Source organism: Peromyscus eremicus, chromosome 20 (genome assembly GCF_949786415.1).
Source record: "Peromyscus eremicus chromosome 20, PerEre_H2_v1, whole genome shotgun sequence".
Classification (NCBI taxonomy): domain Eukaryota; kingdom Metazoa; phylum Chordata; class Mammalia; order Rodentia; family Cricetidae; genus Peromyscus; species Peromyscus eremicus.
This window is the reverse complement of record NC_081436.1, coordinates 19,740,959-19,758,921: the sequence shown is the minus strand read 5'-3', so window position 1 is coordinate 19,758,921 and position 17,963 is coordinate 19,740,959. Positions and strand designations below refer to the sequence as shown.

Here is a 17,963-nt window from a genome sequence, read left to right as displayed (position 1 = left end):
ATACAGAGAAACGCTGTCTCGAAAAACCAAAAAAAAAAAAAAATTATGGTGGAGGGCAAGAGAGACACTCGGTGTAGAACCTTATGTAGCTTCTGGCTGCCATACCCACATGGATACATCTGCATCTGCATGTGTGTGTGTGGGTGCGCCCCCCCCCCCACAGAGAGAGAGAGAGAGAGAGAGAGAGAGAGAGAGAGAGAGAGAGAGAGAGAGAGAGAAAGAGAGAAAGAAGGAGAGAATGAGAATGAGAATATCTGATTGGTAGGTAATGATAGCAGAATGCCATACACTCTGAGCCAGTTTCAGGGAAGCCGCTCCAGTGACCAGATCACAAGGCTCCATCAGGCCACAACCCCTCACAGCCGGCACAGGCCACACTTAGACTCTCTCCAGTCCAAACCTAATACCACCTGAAACAAATCCATCTCACACTTCCTCTGAAGATGAGCGCACGGCTTTGCTCAGGAGAGCAAGCCTGAAACACAGTTCTCCCTTGCAGAGGCCAGTGCTCAAACTTCCTGTGCGAGACGCTGAGTGGCCGGCGCTTCCTTTGGCAATGCTGAGCCTACCTTCTTGCAGCTTCCTCTCCCCAGGGCATCCACCAGCACCTGTAGTCATCCTGTTCCTCCTGATCCAGAATTAAACGCAGGACCTCACACATGCTAGTGAAGTCTCTGTCACTGAGCTGAGCTGCCGGCCCAGCCACCATGCTTCTGTCTTTGTGTTTAAAAGTTTTATGTGTATGGGGGTTTTAGCTGTATGCATGCCTGTGTACCCAGGTGTGTGCCTGGTGCTCATAAAGACAAAAAGAGGGTGTTGGATCCCCTCAAACTGGAGTTCCAGATGGTTGTGAGTTACCATGTAGGTGTTGGGAATCGATCTTGGGTCCTTTGGAAGAGCAAACAATGCCCTTAACTGCTGAGCTAGGTCTCCAGCTCCTTCTGACTTCTTTCTTAATAATCCCTTGTTTTTTTGGTGCTGAGCTCTGTACTTCATTATACGGAATTCCATTAAAATCATTTGTTCATGGAGCTGGAGAGATGGGTCAGCGGTTAAGAGTACTGACTGCTCTTCCAGAGGACCCAGGTTCAATTTCCAGTACCCACATGGCAGCTCACAACTGTCTACAACTCCAGTTCCAGGGGATCCAACACCCTCACACAGATATACATGCAGGCAAGACACCAATGCACATAAATAAATTATAAAAATGAGCCGGGCGGTGGTGGCGCACGCCTTTAATCCCAGCACTCGGGAGGCAGAGCCAGGCGGATCTCTGTGAGTTCGAGGCCAGCCTGGACTACCAAGTGAGTTCCAGTAAAGGCGCAAAGCTACACAGAGAAACCCTGTCTCGAAAAAAAAAAAAAAACAAAACAAAACAAAAAAACCAAAAAAAAAAAAAACAAAACAAAACAAAAAAATGATAATTTGTCCAGGGCTAGGGGATAGCTCAGCTGGTAAGGTCCTTGCCCCACAAGCATGAGGACCTGAGTTTGATTCCTAGAACGCACATAAAAGAAGTTGGATGTGACATCACAGGCTTGTAATCCCAGTGCTGGGGAGGCAGAGACAGGCTAATGGGAAAGCTTACTTGGTGAGTGATAGAGGCAGACATCTGATACCCTGCTTGGGCTTCCACACGGGTGAGTATCCACACAGTCATGTGGTGTTTCACATAACTCATTGAATGTACTAAAGGCCCACGGTACAGTATGCTGAATTGCATGGGTGAATTCTGCGCATGGCATGTGAGCTATGTCCCTATACAGCTGTTGACAGAAAAAAACAAACCCAAGAGAGATGCCATTAGCCTGAACACGCAGGAATTACCCAGTTGGGTTGAGCCTGTCCCAGACGTGTACTGTCGCTAATGACAACAGGGTAAATGTTTACAGAGAGCCATGGCGGAGCTTTTGGCGTCAGGAGCAACTCTGGAGTGCTAAGAAAACCGAGCACTTTATGGTCACAGCTGAACCGTGAGGTCCTCAATGTAGGAGCCAGAAGTCACAGGAAGTGGTTTCCCAGTTCCCCACTCTGAGCAGGCTGCTCTGACCTGAGTACTAGGGTTAGGGCCTCCGCTAGCACAGACAGCTGAATTCCATGCACTACCATAGACAAGGTGCTTGGTAGCAGTCTGATCTGATAGCCGGGAGGATGCTATCTGGTAAGACCAGGCTGTCCCCCAGGCGGCCCTCCCCCACATAGATGTCTGCTAACACCTTCTTGAGAGCCCACCTTGTGGGACCTTCTCAAAGCCAGGAAGGTTTTCCTGTGTCCCAGCAACCATCACTGTGCTGGAACCAAGAGCCCCAAGCAGATATAAAGACAGATGGGAACTGAGCTTTAGGCTACCCCTGGGGCCCTTGGTGGGTAGAAACACATACAGTAAGAGCTGTTTTCTAGATGAGCTGAAGCAGTCCTGCTGAAAAAGATCTTTTGCCCTCACCCTTGTGGTACTCTGAAGCACTCCTCAAGTAATGAAGAGTCATTTTATTGGAGGAATTGGTCACGAAGTGCTTTGAAATGCCACTGTCTTCATTGGCCTTGCTGCCCTGGAGGACTAGAAATGCGTTCTCCAGGATGTAAGGTCACCATGGAGAAGCCTTAGCTGAGGCTCTGCAGAGACTGTCCCAGCACACAGAAATGGACTACCCAGGATTCAGAGCAGACAGCAAAGGCCACGGAAAGAATCCCACCTAGATGCCAGCTACGGCTGAGCTCCATGTGCTCCTTGGAGTGTGTACATGCCTCAGTCTTTTTTTTTTTTTTTTTTTAAAGATTTATTTTATTATATATACAGTGTTCCATCTGCATGTATGCCTGCACTCCAGAAGAGGGCATCAGATCTCATTATGGATGGTTGTGAACCATCATGTGGTTGCTAAGAATTGAACTCGGGACCTCTGGAAGAACAGTCAATGCTTTTTAACCTCTGAGCCATCTCTCCAGCCCCATTTCAGTCTTTTTTAAACAACAGGGTCTCACGTAGCCCGGTCTGGCCTCAAACCTGCCATGTAGCCAAGGAGAACTTCCGCTCTCAAACTTCCAATCCTCCTGCCTCCACCTCCCAAGCTCTGAGGTGACAAGTGTGCATCCCCAGACCCAGCTGTCCTTCTGTCTTCTCGTGGTGGTTCTCACCATTTGGATTTAAGGTTCCACCCCTCTGACTTAACCTATTACGCTTGACAGCCTACCCACATTTCACCTTTTCCGGGACAGCTGCCATCCGAATTCTATAATCAGATCTGCCAGTTTGAAAACCTCAAGCCGCGCTCTTTGTGATCAAAGAGAGGGAAAGGCCCTAGCACTGGGAGAGGCAGCCCCGGGGACCCCTGCCGGGCACCTGTGGCTGTCTTATCCCCTCTTCTCCAGCCTGCCACCACCGAGGAGAAGAGTCATAGCTCTCAGGAAAAGCTGGCTAGTTTAGTTAATAGCACTAGGACCAGGCTGACCGCTGCGTGGGGGCTGTGAGATCTTTCCACTTCAGGACATTCCACTCCAATACTCTCAGTGACCTGTGCTGTCCTTCCAGGAACTGGAGGGACAGTGTCCTTTGGAGGGGTGTAATAATAATGGGTGAAACAGATCAGGGGATTAGACAGGCCATTCATGGGGGCCAGGCAACCCACAGTGCTCACCAAAAGTTTGCCCTGGGGTAGGGTGATTAATCCTAGCATTTGGGAAGTGGAAACAGGGGGATGAGGAGTTCAAGGCCAGCTTCAGCAACTGGGGTATAGGCTCAGTGGTAGTACTAGCATGCAGGATACCCTGGGTTTCATTCTCAGCACTGCAAAACAAACGGACAGGAAGAGTCCCTCTTTCTGGGTGACAGAAAACTGTGCAAACATGGTATGGGCAACAGGGAGGAGCTCGGCAGGATGACTCCCTGCCATCACAGTCCTCAACTACAGAATAACCTGGACCTTTCCTTGGCCATCTGTGAATCCAGGTTTGGACCTGTTAGCTCATGGACACAAGAAGCCTTCCAGCACCTTCTATTCATGTCCTCAATTATACTTGAGTGCCTCAGTCAGCCCATGCCCAGAGTCCGGAACATTCGGTGCCTCAGGTGACTTAAAGGGGAAGGTGGTATAACATGTCACTCACCAGCACAGCTTAACAGCGGTCAGACCAATGGCAGTTAGCCCTCCACCAGTGACAGGCAGCCCACCACTGGCAGTCAGACCTTCTGGTGGTTTGAATGGTTTGAATATGAATGGCCCCCATAGTGCTTAGACCGGGGAGTGGCACTATTTGAAAGGATTATAAGGATTAGGAAGTGTGGCCTTGTTGGAGTAGGTGTGGCCTTTTTGGAGGAAGTGTTTCTCTGGGGGTGAGCTTTGAGGTTTCAAAAAACGCGTGCCAGGCCTAAGCTGGTGGCCTGTGCATCAGGAACTAGCGATCAGCTACTGCTGCAGCACCTGTCTGCATGCCGCCATGCCTCCCACCGTGATGATCATGGACTAAACCACCTAAGCTGTGAGCGAGCCCCCAATGAAATGATTTCTCCTTTAAGAACTGCCTTGGTCAGGGTGTCTCTTCACACACTAGGACAGTGACTGAGCTAGACCTCCACCCATGGCACATCATTCCGGGATAGCACCACAGTGAAGACAAGAGCTGACGCCTCAGGCATCACTGGCTATGGGAGGGTGGGCGCAGGGTGGGTTGGGATGGAGCAAATGCAGCAAGGATGGTGGTGGTGGTGGGGTCTGATGGCTATTCTAACGACTAGACCCTGGCTAGACATGCTGGAGTGGAGCATGCCTATAACCCCAGCACTTAGGAGGCAGAAGCAGGAGGATTCTATGAGTTTGAAGCCAGCCTGGTCTATATAGTGAGTTCCAGGCCAGCCAGGGTGACATAATGAGACCCTGTGTTAAAACAGAATAAAAATGGGTGAGGGTGGGCCTGTGCTTTGATTCTCAAGGGCATGAAGCCGTGCTGGAGGGCTCTCAGAAGAGACAGTGTGTGAGCTTTCATTATTTTTTCATTAATGGGGGCTAAACCTAGGGCCTCATGTGTGCTATCCCCAACCTTCTTTTTACTTCAGTTTTGAGACTGGGTCTCACTGAATTGTTTGAACTCATGGAATTCACCCAGCTGACTTTGAACGCACTCTGTACCTAGGCAGGTGTTGACTTTTTGATCATCCTGCCTCAGCCTCTGGAGTATCTGGGATTTCGCAGGCCTACACCCCTATGCCTAACATTTGCCTTTATAAGGCTTGCTTTGGTTGCCTAGGACATCAGAGCATGGCAGGGCAGCCATCTGGAGAGCGAGTTTCAGGAGGACAGGCACGTGGCATCCCCAGAACTGCTCCCTGGTCCTGTAGGGGTTCAGCTAACCATTTATTCATTGGACCAATGAACACGAGTCATCGGAACTCAGCTAGAGGGGACAGGGCCCTTGCAGAGAGGACATAGGAAAGCAGGGCTGTCTAACGGGCAGTGCTGGCAGCTGAGCGGGGATTAGGGGTGGGATTTGCAGGCCTGGCACTGCCACAGCAACCACAGGGGGCTAGCCAGTCTATGCCCTGGAACTTCAGAAGGCCCAGAGGACCCGATGGAGGTGAGGTCATCAGTCTACCTCTTTGCGCTTCCAGTAGGGTCCCAAGCCCAAAGCATTGGCTACACAGACTCCCAGACCTCCTGCTCTGTGGTCCATTTCCCCACCTCAGGGCCTTTGTTCCTGTGTCCCTGGCTGACACAAGGCTTGCCTGACCTCCAATGTCCCCCTCATCAACAAGCCCTGTTTCCCATTAGCCAACCCCAGTGACAAGAGACCCCTGCCCACTAACCCAGGACCCAAGGAGCCCCCCACCTCTGCAGTCACTGTCTCTTGCATCCCCACCCCCCTACAGAGGGCAGGGCCAGCAGGTGGCCCCTCCCTACTCACCCACACAGTCCTTCCGATTCCAGTGCAGCCTCCTCCCCGGTGGGCAGACACACTCGTAGCTGCCCTTGGTGTTGACACAGCCCTGCTCACAGCTGCCGTTGTTCACGCTACACTCATCCATGTCTGGAAACACAGGCACAAGAGTGAAGGCAGGAGGGGGTGGGAACCACCAGCCCGGGCTACACCCATGATGCTGGGAGGGCAGGGGGCACCCAGAACCAGAGACCAGGAAGCTCCTGACCCCAGCACAGCCTGGGAGACGTCCCAGGAATCACGGATGTCTCATCTCCCTAGGTAAAGCACCAGCTCTTTCTCTGCCTTAGTTTCCCCATTCTGCACCAGGGTGAAAAGAACCACCTGAGACCCCTCCTCTGACCCCTTGCTGCCTCTAGGCAAGGACTGGCTCTTCCATCTCCAGGCCACCCAGTTGCCAGCACACAAGTGTCCTGCCAGTCAGGGAGGTAGCACTTGGTGTTCGAGAGTCCCTTGACAACGGCATCAGCATCTAGTGGCTACTCCGCCCCTGTCGCCAGTATTACCTGGCCCTCTCAAGCTTCATACTATCCTCAGGTCACAGAAAGAAGAGCGATTATGACCCTCCTCCCCAGCTCCCATCTTTACCAGCCACATCTGGCCCGAGGCCCTTGGCTCAGCTTATGCTCCTGTTCCCTTTGGTACTGGGCATGGAATCCAGGGCCCTAGGCAAGAACTCCCTTCCCAGGCTTGATGGCTCCCGAATCTTCTCTCCCTCCCTGGCCCCCGCCCCCACCTCAGAGGCTCAAGGTTTCAAGCCATGGGTCATCTCCCTCCTGGGCTGCCTGGATCCTGTACTCCCTTTCTCCACAGCCAGAGTCTATTGTCACACGAACATGACCATACTGCACACTGCTTCAAGCCTTCCTGCTGCTGTAAAGAAGCCCTCCAGGCTCACGCAGCCCTGTATATCCTGGGCATGCATCTCCCTAGGGGAGAGTGGCCTGTTTCCCGCTGCTTGTGGGCTCATCCCAGGTACAGCCCGGCCTGTGACTCTGTACATGCCCTTCCCTCTGGATTGCTTTCCCATCTTGACCTAAACATTCCTCCTTTTAGGTTTCTCATTGTCTTACCATCCTGCCTTTCTCCAGAATGTACTTTCTGGAATTTTCTGTGCACTGGCCACCCCCCCACTTCTGGACTGAGGCACCCCAGAAATGAGGTTCTGGTCTTATGTTTCCAAGCTGGCTAAGGTACCCTGTGGTACTTTGCATGCCCTCTCTCCCCGCGTCCTTCTGTCCTTTACCCTGTGCCTGTGCTTGGTAGAATCCCTCTGTCCCCAAAGTTCCCAGCCTTGCAAGGTCCCTCCCAGGCCCACCAGGGTCCAGGTGGGGGTTGGGGCATGGGGAGCAGTGTTAATGGCCATGTGGCCAGGCGCGTGCCTCGAGGGGGAGGTGGCCCTGGTGGGCGGGCTGCAGACCTCCGCAGTGGGTTGTCCCGTAGAGTGTGTAGCCTCGGTGGCACAGGCACTGGAAGCCGCCAGGGGAATTGATGCAAATGTGGTCGCAGGTCCGCTCGAAGGAACACTCGTCGATGTCTGTGGCCACAGGGAGACAGCGTGGGCATCAGTGTGAGGTGACTAGGTAGGTCTGCCACCCAGTGAATGTCCCATCTGGATGGTCCCTGGGTCCTGAGGCTCAGCACAGCCTCCTGCAGTCTATTAGGTTCTTGTTGCTCACTTTCCCACACTGCCTCTAGCCCTGTTTCTGGGGCAGAATCCCCTCACATCTGTTTTGGAAGTGGGTGGGGCAAAATATCGTGAGTAGAGGATTATTATGGGACTCTGTTATGTTAACATCTCATTAGCCTGTGGTTAGGAAAGATATTTACATTTGATTTTGGGTGTGTATGTGTGTGTGGTGTATGCACATGTATACATGTGTGTGTGTGTCCATGTGTTTACCTGTGCATACAGGTGCAGGCCAGGGGTCAATATTGGGTATCTTCCTCACTTATTCTCCATCTTAATTACTTATTTAAAAATGTTTATGTTTTAAATTATGTGAGTACAATGTCCAAGGAGGACAGAAAAGGGCACCAGAGCCCTAAGAGCTGGAGTTACAGGCCATTGTAAACCTCCTGATGTGGGTCTGGGAACTGAACCCAGGTCCTTTGCAAGAGCAGTTCATGCACTTAATCGCTGAGCCATCGCTCCAGACTTATTTAGTTTTTGAGACAGGGTCTCTCACTGAATGGGAGGTTCACTGTCAGCCAGACTGGCTGGTCTGCACGTCCTCTTCTCTCACCCCGCTCCCATGCTGGATTTACAGGCCATGTTGTCAAGCTTGGCTCTTACATGGCTGCTGGGAATATGGAATCTTCAAGCTTGCTCAGAAAGAGCTTCCCACCGAGCCATCTCCCTACTCTGTTTTCATTTTACTTTTGAGACTGGGGCGTGTGTGTGTGATCTCATAATGTAGCCCAAGACAGCTTTGAATTCCTGGCTCTCCTGGCTCTATCTCCCAGGTACCGGGATCACAGGCCTGAGGTGCCTTGCCTGGATAGAAAGGGAACACATGTCAGGAAGGAAAATGACTGGGACTTGCCCAAGAACTCTTAAGAGCTGGAATGGAATATAAATATGGTCAACTCATAATGTTGACCAAAGTGTGTTCTCATCACTCCAAGATGTTTCTGGAGAGGTTAAGTAAAGGGACACAGTAGAAGAGGGGCCAGGGAGTACACTACCCATAAGGCTTTAAAAGGTTGTCCTGATAGCACAGGATATTTGACTATGAACTTCCTCTTACAGACAAAAAGAGAAAGGAGGGTCACGTGCTGCCTGCTCATCAACCATCCCATAATACAGAGGTTGGCACCAGAGACTGGGGTGTTTGCTGTGACAGACCTGACTATCTGTTTGTTGGAGGACTATGGAAGACTTTGGGACTTTGGACTGGGACTTAATGGGCCATCCTTGCAGGAGCATGGAAGACAGTGTTGGGGGCGGTTTGAACTGAACTGTGGGGGCTCAGCTCAAGAAGCTTCAGAAGGGAGGAATATTGATACGTGGTTTAAAGAACATTCCTGTGATATTTTGGCAAAGAATGCGGCTGCTTTTAGCCCTTGTCCTAGAAATGTACCCGAGGCTACACTGAAGAGTTTTGGATCAATGGCATTGGCAGAAGGGATTTCAAGACAGCCTAGTATTGACTGTGCCACGTGGTTATTCGTGGTCACCCTTACGTGGATCAACAATGACGAGGAACAAGCTGGACAAAGAGAAATAGAAAGTGTGAAGGAGAAAGGAACGCCAGGAAAGGCGATGATGAAGCCAAGTCCTGAGCTCAAAGAGTTTAAAGGAAAGCCTGATGCGAAATGGAATAAAGGGAGCGGTGACCTCAGGGCAAGACCCCACCCAGCTAAGCTTCCAGCTTGTGAAGAGGAATTCAAGGAAGGCACCAGCAGGAGAGGGAACCATCAACAACTGATACAAATGCTACAGAACAGGGGCCAAGTTCCAGCCCAGTGAGCAGAAGCAGCCCCTTGGCTTCATCCAGGTATTAGCTTTGTCATAATCAGCTGAAATCCTACTTCATATATTTTTGTGGCTTGTAGCAGGGAACATGGTGCCAGAGCAGCAGCTGAGCGCCACATCCTGATCCACAGGCAGAATGAGAGACTAGACTTGGTGTGGGCTTTTGAAACCTTCCAGAGGTCAAGCTGAGGCTCAAGGAGTCTTGGTGATATTGGCTTTTGATTATTAGCCGTTTCCTACTATGAGTTCTCATGTGCTATTGTAGCTTTTCCATCATCCATTGGGCACAATTTCTCCTCTACTAAGGAATATTTAGATAACCTTCTGTGCAGTAACGCAGCCAGGATCCCTAATTTCAGGCCTTTCTGTCATTATCATCATTAGCAGCATCCGGCCAGGACCATCCCCAGACAGGACTATCCCCAGAGGGCCGAAAGTATCTTATCAGAGATACCTCTGTACTCTCTAAGAACAGACTTAAGCATCCAGACTATGTGTCTGAGGCGGCCTGGCGGATGTGCTAATTAAGCTTAACCTTCTCCTTTCCAAAAGTCTTATCTCTAGTTTTAGATCACCCTTAACAATTAACTCAGAACTAAAGGGTTTCTACTTACAGGTACATCTAGCTGCAACAGAAGTTGCCTAACCAAGTTGCCTATCGAGTGAACACACTTGCCAGAGATGGCAGGAGCAGAGATAGCTTGGAGAGATAAGGGTCCAAGGGATAAAAAGGCAGTTTTATTTTCAGAGAAGGACGAGATGGAGAAAAGAGAATGGAAGAACTAGATGGGTAAGAACTGAAGAGGAACAAACTGAGATGGGGAAGAACTAGATTGAAGGGCTAGAAGAGAGGACTAGAGGAACAAGATGGAAGATGAGGAAGAGCCAGATGGAGAAGAACAAGATGAGAGAGAAGGAGATGGGAGAGGAGCTGAGATGGGAAGGAACTAGATGGATGAGAACCTAGATGGGGCAGAACTAAGATGAGAGAATTAAGATAGAACTTAGAGGGGACAGCAGATAAATGTAGAGAGAAATCAGGCAAGAAAGGAGCTAGGCATGAGAGCAGAATAGAAGCTGTGTAGAGAGAGAACTGACTCAGAAGAATAAAGTGTATGGACTAAAGAGTTTTTTGTATGTACATTCATTTACTATTGTCAAAGATTAAATTATCAGCTGGTTGTAGATTCTTCCCGGACCCTGGAAGAAGACTAGGGGCAGGACTCCCATAGTACCTGTTAGTCCCCCATCATGACAATAGTGGACTAAGCCTCTGGAACTGTAAGCAAGCTCTCAATTAAATGCTTTCTCTTATGAGTGTTGCCTTGGTCATGGTGTCTCTTCATAGCAATAGAATATTGACTAATACACGCATAACAGCTATTTCCACCAGGGTTTACGTTTAGGACAGACTGCTTCCTGTGAGCATGCGGTTCATTTCTCTTGAGAAGTTTGCGAAATAGACACTGACCTGACCCTCCATAGGCATAGCAATTAAGAGTTTGTTCTCTGAATACATTGGCTCTGACTCTAGTAATGTCATACTTATTTGAAATATGTATGTGTTTATAGGTCCCTAAAGCAAGGGAGGTGCTGTTCTGTGGGTTCTCAGATGAGGGTGTGAGCTCTCCCTGGGGTCTGGGAGATGGGTCCACATCCTGGGCTGTGGATGGGTCCTGCATGGAAAGGAGAAGGGATGCTCCAGACAAAGGCAGGGAGGCCAGGGGACTGTATGAAGGTCAAAGGGCAGTGGGAAGGTACCAGAGTCCCTAAGGAGCTTGGACTCTTCTTTGATGGACCCAGGGAGCCTTCAGATAGATGAGCTGGAAGAGGATGGAGATACCAATGGGGCCGGGTGGAGAGTATGCCAGCAAGGGCCTTGGTGCAGAGTCTGAGTGTGCCTACCTACTTGACTGTTCTCTCAGGGCTGGTTGAGGATTCAAGATCAAAGGCTCTTGTTCTCAACCTTCCTCATGCTGCGACCCTTTAATACAGTTCCTTGTGTTGTAGGGACCCCCAACCGTAACATTATTTCATTGCTACTTCATAACTGTAATTTGGCTACTGTCACGAATTGTAATTTAAATATCTGATATGCAGCCCCTGTGACAGGGTTGTTTGACCCCCAAAGGGGTTGTGACCCACATGTTGAGAACCACGGCCCTTGGCCCTCCCCAGAGCTTGGTAAACTAATGGTGAAACAAAGTGGGAATGTGGAGGAGCCCTCGGGCTGGCCAGCTGCTGGGATCCAGACCAGCCTGCATCTAGAAAAGATGGGCTGGGATGTTCCTCCAGGGGAATGAGGCCTGGCCTGGGGGAGGGTGTGACTGGCCTTGACCCTGTGAGTAGGCCAGGTTGGTGTGGGTACCCTTTGGCAGCCTCTTCTTACCAGGACCCAGGACTTGAGGGTCTCACTGCCCAGACACTGACCTGTACTCACAGGCAGAGGCTGCCAGTCTAATAACCAAAGGGCCGCCTGCTCTGTAACTACGGGGGCCTTACGGGAACAAAACAGCCAGATGCTGTGTAGCCCAGGATAAGATAGTCACTGTTAGAACTGAGGCCATGATGTTTTTCATATATTTCCTCTCCATGTTGGTTCTCCAGGGCAGCTGCCTCCATCCCAATGGCCCTGCTCAGCCCCACTAAGGTCTCATGTACCCCAAGCTCCCTCTCCTAATGGACCAACTTCCTGTTTCTCTTGGGAAATGGGTTGTCTAGCATGCCACCAGTAGCTTTCCCAGGAATCTCCCTGACTACCCCCCTCCTGGGATGCCTGCATCCTAGCGGCTACTGTCCAGCCAGATCCTCAGTTAGCTTTGTCCTAGCAGAAGACAAGCCTCTGCCGGGAAAATGTCTGTGATGTGCGATGCCTTCCACCAGAAGGCAGTATTGTGCCTTCAGAGCTGGGCTGCCTGCAGGAGGAGGGCATGGATGGGAGGTGGATCCCTCTCTGGGTCTTAGTTTCCCATAAATAGATTTTAGATTAGGTCTCACTGTGTAGCCCAGGCTAGACTCAAGGTTGCAATCATGTCCCAGCTAGAACTGGGGCATGCACCACCACGCCCAGCTCTTTCCCCATCTATAAAAGGGACAGGAGACAGGGTTGGATTGCATGGCTCTAAGTCAAGAAGGACAGGCAGGCAAGAGCAGGCACCAAGTTCTGGAGAATTCTGTATCCTGAGCTACCCCGAGGGAGTGCTTTCCCCTCCTGGGAGTCCGCAAGAATCTGGGAGACAGGGACATTGACCATGAGGGCTGACTGTGAGTGGCACCTAGGGCCTGGTGGGTGCTTACCTTGGCACGTCCGCTCGTCCGTCAGCAGCTTGTGGCCCTTTTGACAGCCGCATTCGAAGCTGCCCACTGTGTTTCGGCAGAAGTGGTCGCAGCCTCCATTGTTCATCAAGCACTCGTTGATGTCTGAAGAGGTTGGGGGGAGGGGAGTGGGCTCAGGTGCCATGGTGGAGATGGCCTGGGGAAGGGGTAGCGCCATCCTGCCTTCGTGGCCTCGACCCGCCTGCTGCTCACTGCCTAGGGATGGCCTCTGGTCCTCAGTTGAGCACAGACGTGAAGAACCTGGGTACGTAGCTAAACCCTGGTTCCCCAAGGTCCCTGGCTTCCCCTGTGATTGGTGACTCTGGTACCTTGTTTCAGGATCAACAGTGACGCCTCCCGTGTCCCTTTACCCAAACATCTGGGGAGGCCGCAGCAATGTTGCCTCAGGTGACATGGGCCAAGCTATGCCCCCCATCCCAGGATGAGGATAAAAAGGCTCCCACAACCCGGGACAGACATCCTGAGGATGACAGGAAATCACATCTCCAAGATGCTGGGGCTTAGTGGGTGTCAGCAGACTTGAGAAGTCAGTGTCACTGCCTGCTACCTGCTGAGGGGGAGGGAGCACCTGGCGATGAGGCTTCCTCAGGTGAGTGAGGTCTGGGCCCAGCCCACTTCCCCGTCTGTCGGCTTGACCTGTTCTTAATTCAGCAGTTCGTGAGTAGTCACTATACTCCACAGATCACTGACGCCACCCTAGGCCATTTATGATGCTCCTCACACCATTCCCCCATCATGAGCAAGCTGCCAGTTGGCCTCAGCTCACATTTTTCCAGGGATAGGGAACTTTCTCCCTCAGAGTGTGGGCCTTCTGGCTAACACTTCAAGGACGTGTGTCCACCTCTGTGAGCCCCTCTCCATTCATGTCCTGCTCACGTGAGCCCTGGGGCTGCATGGTTGGACTCTGGACCCCTCCCACAAAGAGTGCCTCAGGCCTTTGGAGTTCTGCCACAGGGTCAGAATGAGGAAGAGCCTCAGGCTGGTGGAGCCAGCTAGCTCCCTGGAGGTAGTGGGAATGCCGTCCTCTCCAGCACAGGATCTAGCAGGGGGTTGCTGGCTGCACAGGGCCCTCAACCTCCAATGAGTCCCCAGAGTGCAAGTGCTTTTCCTCTCACTCTTCCCCTTCACCCTGGGTCCGCCTCCCCGCCATGGCAACCAGTACCACCTTCCACGGTATATCTGTCGAGCGTGCTGAGGCCTCTGGCTTCCCAGGATAAAGGGCCTGGGTCCTCACAGCTCTTCCCTCTGCACCTGGGGCTGGCCTCAGCTGTCCACTTCCCCCTGCCGACCCTCTGTGGGGCTCTACCCACCACACTCCTAGAGAAGCTGTGCCAACCACTTTCTTGTCATGGATCCTGTTCTCGGGGGACATGGGGAAGTCTGAGGACAGCAGAGGTAAGCCCTCAGGGCCAGGGACTGCCTGAGAATGTTCACAAAGTTAAGAGATGAGTGATGTCTTCAGTAGCAAGGCAGGGATCCCAGACAGTAGGGGGAGCTGAGGGCACAGAGGCTTGGGGCCCAGGTTCATGTGTATAGGGGTGCCCTCGTGGGGTGTGCCACAGGAATGCACACACCAACCAACCTCCTCTCCCCTTCTGCTCTCCCACTGGGCACAACCTGGCCGCCTGTGGGGCCTATGTGTGAGGGTTTTCAGGTGGGTGCAGAGGGAGACCACGGGCTGGGCTGGGCTGGCCTGCAAGTCAGGTGAGGACACCTTCTTTCCCACTTTGATGGAAGTCCTGGCAGGTGGCCTGCTTGGCTCAGGGCATCAGGGAGGAGGAGGAGAAAGAACAGGCAGTGGGTGGGGGCTCTCCCAGGCTGTTCTGGGAGATGGTGGGAGGAGGGGCTTCGGCATCAGAAGCAATGATGCCCATCTGATAGCAAGTGGCACTGTATTAAACAGGGTGCCTAGGGCTGGCGGCCTAGAGCAGAGCTAAGTCTGGGGTAAACTCCCCAGGCCCTTGGTCCCCATGCCTGGGAAAATGGTACATCTTCCCACCATGCTTCCACTGGCTCTGCTGCTCCTAGCTGGTCCAGGGCTTTCTGCTCTGGCTTTCCCAGCTGTCTCCGCCCCCCTGCAGCCACCTGGCTTGCCTGATGATGACTTCTGGGCTTTCAGAAAACACCGAACCTTTGAAGTCATCCCTTTGATATTGTCCCTGGGACCCTCGCCAAGATCAGGGTGTGCACCTGACTAGTGAGTTGGAACCCCAGGGCAGGCCCTCAGGTTCATTAGGAATCCCCCGTTGGCTTGTGCCCGGGTCCCTGAGCCCTGCTAGAAACTCTAGTCCACTGTCAAGAACTCCACAACCCCCACCCCTGTGTGTGGTTGCCATCTGGCTTCTTGGACTTGACGATGTCATGATGGCCATGTTGGGCACTTACACATGAGTCCCCACCCCGGCAATGCTTGTAGCATCCACAGAGGAATCTCAGCTTCGCTTTCTCCCCTGCCATGGTCACCTGGTCCAAGCAATGTCACCAGAAGCCTTGATGCTCCTCTAGATTCTGCCCAGAGGCCATGTCATCTCAAAATGACAGTCTAGGCCTGTGCCCTCCCTACCTAACCTTGACTGGGGCCTGGCCAGCAGTCCCCGGAAATGCTGTCAACACCCTATGCTGGTGAAGGCCACTGTCCCCCACCTTCCACCTGCAGCTCACAAGGACTCCATCATGCATGGGCAAGCTGCCGGTGCATCTTCACATCAGACACCGAAGCCATCTCTACATACCCCTCCTCCCAGCACCTGAACCAGCAGGAGCCAGAGCACCTCAGTTACCTGAGTGTGCTGGCCCACTCTAGAAGTCAGGAGGGAGGGAGGGCCCCAAGGAGTGACTCATGTTCATGGAGGAGGTTTGGCCAAGGGCTGGGTTAAAGAAGAGCCAGCCTGGTTAAAGGGTCCAACCGTTTGAAGTAGAGCCATTGGAAACCAAGAATCAGCGGGAGCTAGGGCCAGTGGGCCTAAGGCTGTGATGTTTCCTTTACACCTATCTCCCCCGCCCTCCAATGGAGTACAGAGCAGAACATGGTTTGGGCTGCTGGCCTGGGGTGGGGCAGCAGCTCCTCTCATCTCAGACCACATATGGCCCAGGCCCTTTCTGGCTACATAAGTTGGCTCTCAGAGGTGAGCAGCTGGTCTCTATTGCTCTATTCCTGACCACCCTGGGCTCATCACAGGAATGAAGCTCTACACAACCCTCACGTCCAGGGTCAGCCTATGCCTCAGAGGGTACGGTAAAGCCTGGATCTACTCTGCTGTCCTGGGGTACTGTATAATGGCTGCCTTATTGTAACATCATTGGGGAAAGCAGTGGGAGCTTCATCCCGCCTTCTCTCTTGCACAGCTGGAGGGCAGTCTGGCCTTCCACCTCAGCCACCTCATTCTCACCTCCAGGCTCCTCAATTTCTATGCCAAACTAAGTTCCTTTGCCTTTGGTTGAGGTCCCGTCACACATTTGTGGTAGCGACACACAACGATGCATGCCCTGTACCAAGCTGTCCCTACCGGCTGGACACTAAAGGCCATACAACCGAAGGCCAAGGGTTGGGCCACACACACCACACCCCCATTCTTAGAGCTGAAGGTCCAGAATGTCCTGTTGTGGTTTCTGTTAGTTCTTAAGCCACAGGCAAATTCTATGGCACCGGGACCTTCCTGACCCAGGACACTCCGGGTGTGCCGCAGTACCCTGCTGGGGACTCTTCCTTTTCTTATCATCTCTGACAGCGACTCCCGTGGTTACCAGCTGCCTTCTTTCATCTACCCTGCAGCCTGGTTAACAGGGCCCAGCTGTAGGGCCATATGGGCCTTCTGGGGCCAGGCAGGGCGGTACCAACACAGCCCATGTGCTGACCTTTGCATGTCTTTCCATCTGGCTGCAGCGTGAATCCAACTGGGCAGCTGCACCGCACGCCGGTGGCTGTATCCTTACACGTCCGGTCACAGCCTCCATTGTTCACTGCACATGTCTCTGGGGAGGGGAGGGGAGAGACAGAGACACTTAGTTTCCCGGGGAACCAGCTACCATCCTTGCCCATCAGTGAGAGCAGGAATCTAGGCTCATGTTTTATCTGTGGTACCCTGGCTGTCGGGACACTTCCTGAGCTGGTACCAGTCCCATGGAAATGTCTGCAAATGACTTAGGGCTGTGCTGGGGTAAAGGTTACTCACTGTGGAGAGGTCACTCTTAGGATCAGCGCTGAGACCAGCCTAGCAGCTACTTAGCGGTGTTCTAAATCTTGACCCTGTTTGGGTTCAGACACCCAATCCTGTTGGTGGCTGCCAGAAGGCAAGGGGGCTCCTAAGCCCCACCTGGTGTGAAATGGCTTTCCGGCCCCGGTAAGAGGACTGCACATCATCCATCAGCCTAGGGGTGCTCCCAGCCCCACATCTGCTCTTGCTGAACCTTTTGCCAAAGCGTCTGGTTTGTGTCCACTTGAAGTCTGTCTAATGCTTTTTTCCCCCTCCTCCTGCAAAATTCAAAGGGGCCAGAGTGGCTGAGGGCATAACGGAGGTCACCGAAGCCGCCGGGGGGTGAGAGTGATCCTCTGCAGGCCTGCAGGAGACTGGCAGAGCTGGCTCTCCAGGCCGTGCTGGCTCGCCCACCACCCTCCCAGACCTCTCTGGTCATTTGCCACCTGGTTTTCCTCATGAGCACCTGGAAGCCTGGCTTCTCATGAAACAGTGCCCGTGCGAGTGGGCTTCTCTGACCCCTTCCTGTGGGGCAGCAGAGCACCACTGAGCGCCCATCTCCACAACGTGCGCTACCTTAATGCCTCCATCATGCGTCACCCAGTGCCTGGCTATGGCTGCTTTCCTGGAAGGTTCTCCCTCAATTCTGCAAATGTCATGAGTCTCCTCGGCAAAGACTTTGGGAGTGAGCCCGAGTGAAGGGATGAAGGAGGACTCTTGGGGATCAGCAGTCCACGCTCCTCATTCCATCAGATTCATGATTTCTTGCCTTTGAACTTTGCCCCAGAGAGGGTAGGGGTGCCAGGAGAGGGACAGAAGACGAATATCCTTGTGTGCATGCATGCACAAGTGGGTGGGTTGTGTCTGCTAGGTCACACTGGTGGGTGTCATCTGCTGCAGAGGCTATACTGTCCCCAAGGACAGTTCCTTCTTTCTCAAGGCCAGCATCGCTACTAGCCACCGCCATCCCAGAAGAGCCGTGGTTCCCACTAAAAGCAGATGTCCTCCCCCTAACACTTCATGGC

At 52.6% G+C, this 17,963-nt stretch overlaps 1 protein-coding gene across 3 annotated transcripts in view; it reads right to left on the bottom strand.

Annotated features, from left to right (window-relative positions):
• Window positions 1-17,963, bottom strand: part of Scube1 (signal peptide, CUB domain and EGF like domain containing 1) — a 123,224-nt gene that overhangs the window by 16,469 nt on the left and 88,792 nt on the right. For all 3 annotated transcript variants that reach the window (XM_059247358.1, XM_059247359.1, XM_059247360.1), the window contains 4 exons: window positions 16,601-16,717; window positions 12,707-12,829; window positions 7,352-7,468; window positions 5,899-6,021 (listed from right to left, as the gene is read on the bottom strand). In XM_059247358.1, coding sequence (XP_059103341.1) covers window positions 5,899-6,021; window positions 7,352-7,468; window positions 12,707-12,829; window positions 16,601-16,717 — 480 coding nt within the window. The remainder of the gene's footprint in view (window positions 1-5,898; window positions 6,022-7,351; window positions 7,469-12,706; window positions 12,830-16,600; window positions 16,718-17,963) is intronic.